This window comes from Galeopterus variegatus, unplaced genomic scaffold, assembly GCF_000696425.1.
Source record: "Galeopterus variegatus unplaced genomic scaffold, G_variegatus-3.0.2 Scaffold2596, whole genome shotgun sequence".
NCBI lineage: Eukaryota > Metazoa > Chordata > Mammalia > Dermoptera > Cynocephalidae > Galeopterus > Galeopterus variegatus.
Genome location: NW_007728707.1, coordinates 220,220 through 229,765, shown reverse-complemented (window position 1 = coordinate 229,765; position 9,546 = coordinate 220,220). Strand labels below are relative to the sequence as shown.

The 9,546-nt window shown below is 37.3% G+C and overlaps 1 protein-coding gene across 1 annotated transcript in view; it reads right to left on the bottom strand.

The window, feature by feature from the left end:
- LOC103598396 (FAS-associated factor 1-like) overlaps positions 1–9,546 on the bottom strand; it is a 180,344-nt gene that overhangs the window by 44,764 nt on the left and 126,034 nt on the right. Inside the window, exons 8-9 of the mRNA XM_008582388.1 lie at positions 5,263–5,343; positions 4,121–4,198 (exon numbers count right to left, since the gene is read on the bottom strand). Coding sequence (XP_008580610.1) covers positions 4,121–4,198; positions 5,263–5,343 — 159 coding nt within the window. The remainder of the gene's footprint in view (positions 1–4,120; positions 4,199–5,262; positions 5,344–9,546) is intronic.

Here is a 9,546-nt window from a genome sequence, read left to right as displayed (position 1 = left end):
GCCCGCACCTCGCTCAGCCAGTGAGCCGTAACTGGTCTGTATGTGGGATCCGAACCCTCGGCGGGAGCGCTGCCGTGCTCCCAAGCGGCACACTGTAGCAGTGCGCCACCGGGCCGGCCCGGAAAGTGCTAAGCTTCTAATTCCATATTTTTCCATTCTCCCACTTAATGGTTTTTAATACTACTTAACATTTTCTATTTGAGGAACCAACAAGGAGCAAAAGGAAACAACTTTGCAATTGACAGGCAAAAATGTAACTTTTTTTTCTGCCTAAGGGATCCATCAGCAAAAGGGAATAGCTTTGTGCCCATTCTCTCCCACCTATGATTCTCCAAAATTTGGCCCATTTAGCCAAAGCTCTATTTATTAGTCTGTCTAGATTTGTCCATGTACTGTTTCCTAAGCAAGCCCTGTGCCTTTCTCCCTTTGATCAGGATTACCCAGCCCATGCTATTCCCTTTGCCCTCCAACCAACTACCCATCCATCTGTTCATCAATCCAATCAAAATGTTCTTCTATTTCATCTTTTAACCACCAAAGTCCTACCAATCCTCCAAAGCCGCCTCCTTCTGTGAAGACTTTCTTGTTGCCTTCCTAGTCAGAAATCACCTCCTTCCTCCAAATATCTTCCGCACTCTGTGCTACTAAAATGGTTTTTATAAAGTATTGAATCTTTTCCTGTAGTTATTTTATATTTGACCACCCTCCTGCATTAGACAGTGAGATCCTTGAGGGATGGACTATGTCTCACACACATAACATAGTATCCACAGCACCTGATTTAATGATTTGCATATAGAAGGAGATTGATAAATATTTGCTAAATATTGACTGAATAAGACCAGGGAGTCAAAAACCTTAGCTGAAATCTTCTCTATTTATTAAAAACTCCGTGACAAAAAACAATATTCAGGAAGGATTTCTTGGAGGATATATAGTTCACACATTTCTGTAGTTAGTATAAAATCCACCTCTTGAATTGGTGTACCAAAAAATGTATTATCTAGGCCTTTGCAGAGATAACTTTAATAAACTGTGCTTTGCCCTTATGTTTTGAATCATAAAAAAAAAAAGTTGGTATTGTAGCTATCGAATATAGTTGGGGATAATGTTTACCACATTGCACAGCTTCCTCTTAAAGAGGAATCACAGGAAACATTGCCCTAAGGTCTCAATCTAGAAAAAATCTGGGCACTTTCTGAGAGACTGGCCTTTGTCTAATGTTAAACACAAAGAAATATATAAACTATCATATTTCCTTTGTTTTGGACCAAGAGAAGTATAGAACAAATTTTGTGGTTCATGTTGAGCAAATATACAGAACCCTACCCCACACATTTGGACCCTGTGCTGGATTATCTGTTGTTAATCTTACCTTAGCTTTACCTTCCTTTATTTGCCCTTTCCCCTAATTTCTATGTTTATTCTTTCTTTTTAAATACCTTTTAATTGCATGTACTTATATAAGTTACTTGAAACTGATTTTGGAAAGAATAAATATATAAATAGTAAAATAGGGGAGATATTTGCTGTCATTTCTTTGTTTTCTCTTCAGAATAGTATTATAGCCTTTCTCCTTATCATGGCCAAGGACCAGATCATTATACCTTTTTAGATTTTACTTATTTCATTCCAACAGTTATCGCACAGCAAAATGAGACAAACCATTAAGGAATTTCCTTGTGACCAAGGTGATTTGACTATTCAATATTTCATTTTTCTAAAGGATTTCAAAATACTGGAGATAATCGAAATAATAAAACCACTCTTGATTCTCAATGTCATTATATGGATTAGGATTTCCAGTTAGGAGGGAGGTAGTGTTACTGTGAAAGATCAGGTGACCTGGCTTCTGATCCAGATTATGTGTTCAACCAGTTTGGTGACAATAGGCAAACTGTATAATCTTTCCAGGTCTCAGTTTCTTCAGAGGTTGCACAATACCAGCTTTTCCCAAAGAGTGTTTGTAGTACACTAGTGTGCTAACGTATGTTAATTGGTGTTCCATGAAAAAAAAAAAAGGGTTCAAATAAGTTTGGACAAGACTGCATTAAGTTCAGATAAAGTGTTTCTTAATGGTGGGATTTATAAGTCTTCAATTACGACTCTTGGGTGAGGGAGGATAGAGTGGATAGTATTATCCAAACTTGCATTTCATGGAAGCACATCAACTGACGAGTGCAAGTAACAACTAGTTGCAAAATCTGACTTGCCCTCCTTCCTCCTGTACCCTATCTACTCATATGGCAACAGCTGAAACATATATATTGAGTTATGTTAAAGGATGTACACAGAGTCATCTATGAGCAGACATGCTTTATTTACATTTGGAAAAGAGAGAAAATTTTACCCAGGGTAAATTAGGTAAATCATCAGGAGAAAGTACATATGCTGTCAAACTCCAGATCCAGAACATGCAGTTAATTTTGTACTCTTGACATTTTAGCAAGTCAGTATGGTTGAAAATATACTATTAACAGAGAAAGCATGAGTGAAAGAGAGCATGAGGAAACAAGAATCCTAAATTTTAAACTATATTTCTTGAAATAGCCTAACAGGATAGAGACTAAGCTCTTCTTTATCTATACTTTTGTGAAACTCAGCATACATGACTTCTATAGACACACACAACAATATATGGCCTTGTACTGGAATGAAGTATGAGAAAGAGCATGAGCTTTGTAGTCATAAATACCTAGGTGAGAATCTTAGCTGTTTCCTTTTCTATATGTGTGACTCCTCAATGAGCTCCAGTTTTCTCACTTGTAAAGAGAAATTTCTAACCCTGTAGCTTGTTTCAGTGGTTAATGAGTAAACATATGTAAAACAGCTAGCAGAATACTTGATACGCAGAAGATGGTCAACAAAATATTTTCTACCTTCCATTATTGAGAGTCCTCAGAGTGCACAGACTAGGGTTTGTCAGGCATAGTATCTTGTGTATATGTGATAGGAACTCAATAAATGTTTGAACATGAAAAAACTTTGATTACCAAATAGTGACGTTTCATACATCTTTCAAGACCAAGCTCAAATATTACTTCCTCTATAATGTTGTCTGATTATTAAAGCTGTAAAAGATTTATCCCTCGTCGCTGAACTCCCTACGCATTTTGCACTGTCATTTAGCACATTTTTCCTTGATTTGCTGTTACTTGTAGATATGTATCTTCTTCCCTCCAAGAAGTTCTCTCTTCTTGCAGGCAGAAAATGTTTTATTATCATTTGCTTCCCTTGCAGTGCTCAGCACAGTTCTTGTTCAAAAACTTGTGTTGAATAAATGAAAGGGGTGGCATCTTTTGACGTAGAATGATGACTAACGGAGTTTTCCTCAGCCTCAGTTAGGGCCCTCCAGGCCTTTTCATCACTTGTTAGATGACTTCCTTTTTTTTATAAGTGAATTTTGCCATTAGTTCCATGTCTAGAAGAAATTTCTAAAAGTCCTCTTCTGTGAAGCCTTCCTAGGAAGTTATTTGACTCCCCTTCTCTTTGTTCCCACTGTACCTTAGGCATACCTCTATAACTTTTACATATAGTATTGTTAATTCTATTTTTTCAAGACTATGAACTCCTGAAGAGCAGGACCAAGGTCTACACCACTATCCCCTAACAGATTTTGGGTACATAGTAAGTATTCAAAAAATGTTTCCAAAATGAGTGAATGAGAAATTCTCTACATTGATATGGACATGACATGAATTCAGGAGGAAAAAATATCAGCCAAGCTAAATGGATTTCCCATATTTAGGAGCCCAGGACAAGATGTTATAGAAGTAACTCAAGTATCTTTTGGTGAGTAAAGTGAAGCCTGGGGAAAGGACAGAAAATATAGACTATATTCTTGGGGTGAGACAATATCCAGGAAGGATTTTTGTTTAAGGCAACAAAAAGAGAAATGAACCAAAGATAACAAAATCTAGTACAAGATCAGGTTTTCTAAGAGTTTTGAACAATAGATCAGGAATGACTCTTTTAAGGAAAGGTTAGGTCTTCCATACTAAAATGAATCTGGGAAAAAGTAGAAAGAAATAAGTTTTAAGAAATATTAACAGCCTCAGCATCAAAAACAGTAGGAAAAAACCCCAGCTTTTAAATAGCTTTTCTTAAAATGCTTCCCTACCTCTCGTTCCTCCTCTTGCTCTTTGCGAATCTGCTCCAAGCGAAACTGTTCTGCCAACTCTCTTTCATGAGCTTCCCTCTGTTGATAAAACAGAAAGACAGTAAGCACTCAATAAATTTATCCAGGAAAAAAAAAAAAGGAAAAAGAAGCCAGTTATATTCAAAGGGCTCATTCCAAACATGACTACGTAATTCAGAGATACATTGTGGTAATAAACATGTTTCTCCTTAGAAGAAGATTAGAAATGAAAGCAACAACAAAGCATAGCTCTCTGATCATGTTGGGTTTCTCTTATTCAAACACCTTTGGTAACTCTGGGTAATGTGGAATTCAAGATCCTTCAGGACCTTTTTTTGGTCTTCCTTTCTGGCCTTTTCTGCTATCTCTCTAATATCCAAACCTCAAGCTCTCTTTTACATCAGCCTCTATCCATCCCCCATGCTTTCCGGCCCCTTGATGCTAGCTTATATTACTACTTCTTCCCTACCCCTTTCTCTGACCTGTTCACATATGCCACTTCATATTTGAAACATTCCCTAGTACATTCACACTTCCTGACTCTCCAAAAAAGCTGGAAAAAAATTTCCACTGAAACTCCTGCTCACTGAAGTCTCACAAAACTCAGTGCTCCCCTCACAACACTTAGGATCCTTGCCTTATGTTACAGCTATCTGTGTTCTTGACTTAATCTACTCTTTCACATTGTAAACCTTCCTTTGAGGGCAAAAACTGTGGCTTGTTTATTTTCCTCTCCTTCTTCAATGCCCAATACAGAAGCAGATGCTCAAGAAGAATTAAATAAATCAGTGGTTCTCCACCCTGACTACACATTAGGATCACCTAAAGTACTTTTAAAAAGTTGCTGGGTTCTATCACAGACAAATTAAAAAACAAATAAAAGAGATACCAGGCTCATTTTTGTTTTCATTTTCTTGATTCTCATCAAACTTTATTTTGTCAAAATGAAACATGCTTTAAGAACCATGAATAGAGTTATAATTTTTCTGTTAATTGAATCTAGCTTTCTCCATTGCAAACCCAATATATTCAGGGATCAAAGTAATAAAAGGACTGGCACTTAAATAATGAAAAACTATTTAGGATTGAGCTCTATATCTTAGAAATACCTTGACCAAACCTACCTTTGCTCTATCAGCCTCAAGTGAAAGGCGATAGGCCTCATCTTGTTCTCTCTTCACATTTTCTCTGGCTTCACGTTCATCCTTAAAAGAAAGAAAAAGATTCAAATGTGTTTTACCTTTTTTTTTAAAAAAAGGAAAAACCAATGATAATTCCCTCATCTTACTCTTACGTGAATTTATTATAATTAAATAAGGAACTTTTGTTGTTGTTTTTTGTTTGTTTGTTTTTTAAAATAAAGTCAAGGAAATTTATTTCCTGAGGTCATGGCACAGGAAGTCAACTCCTAGCCACAGTCGTGGAGCTCTACTATTGAAGGTCAGAGTGCTGACATTCTGGGTGGACCAGGAAGCTAGAGTCTGTGTTATCTTATCATAAAAAGCTCAATTACCTTTGTTTAGTGTTTAAAACAGCTGAGGAATTTTTAAGGGTATAGGATGTAAATAAGCAAACAAACAATAAGATGACCATCATAGTACATAATAAAAAATAATGTGTGAATCCTAGCTCTACTACTTACAAACTGTGTGACCTTGTTGTGTAAGTTATTTAACTTCTCAAGGTCTCAGTCTCAATTGTAAAATAAAAATATTTGTCTTATAGGGTTACTGTGAGAATTAAATACAATAATGTATAAACTGTCTAGCAAAGCACCTGGCACTTAGTTCATTTTCACACTTTTTAGTTCCCTTCCCCCTTTCTCTTGATTTTTCTAAGATAAACTTGGAGACTGTCAGCATTGGGACTAAGGACTAGAAAGGAGTATAAAATACTCAGAAATAATCCCGTTTAGCACAGAAAGAGGCTGAAAGCAAAACACCTTGGTTAACATCATTCTACACCATACCACTAAAGCTTTGACTAGCAAATAAGTATTTCCCTACCACATTCACACTCAAGAAGTGGATAACAGAAGTTATCTAAACAGAAAATCTTTTAGAATATTTTTAGCTTCCAAAGTGATTATACCATGTGCCAACATTTAAATTATGACTTCGTATGAAATTAAAAGTTAATTCACTAACAGAATTTCTCATTTGTTAAGTTCAGGACTGTAGCCAATATACATGTACTTAAACTTAATAACGACATCTGTCTACATTAGAGTGTGGGTTCCCTTTTTGGTCATTTTGTGTATTAGGCTGAAACATATAAAGTCACCAATATTTGACTGTTTTTGACCTATAAAAATGGAAATTTCATATGGTTGAAGTTAACACTGTTTAACTTTTCATCTCCCCAATTCACTATATGCTTACAAACAGCTGAATATATGCTCAGCATTCTTTTAGGTGCTCTCTCTAATACCTATTCAAGACTGGCCTTCTCCACGGAGCCAAATACTCCTTCTAGTTCTAATAATCCAACCAATTCCAAAAGCTCTGATACAAATAGTAACATTTCAATGATTCCTAATTTTTCAAATTAACAAATAGGAAGAATTAGATGTTGCTGGCCTGAAGCTGTCATACTGTCGAGCTAGGGCTAGGTCTGGAGCTCATAGACCCCTAGAGCCCATTGTCCAGATTGAGTCACAAACCCTTCACACGCAGGTCTATGAGCTAGGGAACTGGCAAAAAGGTCCTTGGACCCGTAGGTTTGAGAGCATGGATGCAAGGACCAAGGCAGTCAACACCAGGCAAGTGGCGGCATCGAGTATGTGTGCTAGCTCCATCCACACGAAACTTATTTACAAAGAATGCACCGCACCACCCCTAACCAGACCTACGGTGAGGGGGCCTGATTAAATTATTCTATTTTCCCAACACATACTATCTATGATGAAAGGGTATGCCAGGGAAATTATATGTGGGCACAAAATACCTGGAACCATGTTTAACCTGAGAGACCCTTAAGACTGCAAAGCAATCAAAATAATTTACATGTCATATAATACTACACATGAATAAAAATGGGTTTTAAAAACTTCTAATTGGAGACTTGTACTAACAGTTAGCATTTATATTTTAAAGAAACAGAAGCATTCTCCTTTAAATATATTTTTACTAACTCTTACGTGGCCATCTTTCACTTTGGTCTATTTACTAAGGATTTACTAGGACTAGATACAACAAGCCTGATAAGGCATATTTTGTGTATTTCTGTTTGTATTTGCATTTGCCTAATCATTACTCTGTAAACTATTCCCAACACCCAACACACAAATTGGTATAGAGTGGCCACAATAATTCATTTGGCTATCGCTGATCTATGTTTGATACATAATTTCCTTATTTTTCAAGTAACTGAGGAGAGGTAATGGGAAGATTAGCAGACCTGTGTCCAAGTCCTATCCCTGCCAGTAGCAAGCTATGTGTTCTTGGGTAAATAAGGTCTCCCTTTTCAGTCATCTGTTAAAGTATTGAACGTCTAAATATCCTATGCCTTTCCTAATTTAGAGATCTCTAGAATATAATCAACAACCTATAGAGTAATCTTACCTTTCCATATTTGAAATGGAGATATATTTAAGATGATTAAAATTTTAATTTGACCTTACTTTCCTGACTTCACCCCCTTAAATTAGTTTAGGTTTCTCTTATAACCTTCTGTACTTTCCCTTTAAAGCATTTATCACAATTACAATTTATTAATTAGCACATAATTATTTATTAAATGTGGAATTCCCCCATGACCCAGTAAGCTCCACAAAGGTAGAGACGTTGTCTACATTATATATACCTCTACATTCCACACTGCCTAGCCTTAGGGAGGTGTTTAATAAGCATATTTTGAATAAATGAATCATCTTTCCAGGCATAAAATACTTATTGTCTGCAGCAAAAATTAAGGAGGAAAAAGATATAGCTCATCCACAAAGGGGCCCCATCTGAGTCAATGAAATTGACTGGCTGGGCAGGAAAGACCTTTTATGACGCTATGTACACACAACTAAGGGACTTTCTAAAAGTTATCACAGCTGTAAGCCCTTTGAGCACAAATACAGTTTATAATAAAAGCATTCTAAGTAAATAGCTCTGTTTTAAAACAGACTGTTACAGATATAAAAGGCCATTAAATACAGGGATCTCTGCCACAGAATGTGACACCTGTTGCAAGAGGATTTTCTGAACCAATTAATTTCCTTCCTTCTTACCCTTCTTTCTCCCTTCCTTTTCCCTTCCCTCTCACAAATACGAGTATTCATCAAGCACCAATTTTATATTAGGCATCACATTAGCACTGGGGATACAGAGAAAGGCCACTGTTTAAAAGGGAAAAACACAGATAATCACGCTTGGACCACCTCCATCATTATTTTATGTAGTCTATTGATCTATGGTTAAGAATTCACTTCTTGGGTTTTATGTTATTTTCTTTTTGTTTCTTAAATAATGTTGCGCTCTCCACCTGGAAGACTTCCTGTTCCATCAGCTCTACCATTCAAAATCCTACCAGCCTTTCACATGCTTTTAGGAATATAGGAGACAAACATGTCCAAAAGAGCCACTTCAGAGAGGAAGAAACTAAAATAACATGAAGGTAACTGATTTGCACAAGACTACCCAGTAAGTCAGTGGCAGAACTTAGATTTGAATCTAGGTCTCCTGAACACCGTCCCCCCCCCCGCCCCACGCCGCACTCTCATCATCCATCCAATGCTCTTTCCCTCGCCCACAACTCTCCCTGACCATCCTGACAAAAGGGCTGGCTCAGCATGTGGCTCAAGATGAATTTTCCTAAATTCATCATGGTCATAGCTTCTTGTGTGTTTGGTAGTTACCTGTGAATAGCTATCACTTCTTCTCTGTCCTGGCTCTCCAACTGTCCTGCTCATAGTAATCTACAATTTAGGGAATTAGAGAAAACTGCTTAGGTGTTTTCTCCATATTATTCTATATTATTAGACTTTTTAGAAAATTCCGGGTATTGTAGCTAACATTTTACATACAAATTTGTTTTCATAGCCCATAGATGTACCCCTTGGAACTTCTCCTGTGTCTTAGAAATACTGTCCTTGTGGAGGTTTCCCTTGCTAAATCTGAGAAGACACATCAAAGTAACTAGAAATACACAATGGTTGTATAGAGGTGGAACAACAGATGATCAGATTCAGGAACATGTCTTCGGTGCAGCCTGGGTTATGGCTTAGGCTTCTTGGTATTAAACCATTCCTCATCACATCAAAGTGAGAAGCTGGATGTTAAGAAATAGGGCCGGCCCGGTGGCACACTGCTATAGTGCGCTGCTTGGGAAGTGTGGCGGAGCTCCCGCCAAGGGTTCGGATCCCACATACAGACCGGGTCCTGCTCACTGGCTGAGCGAGGCACGGGTGGAGCACCGAG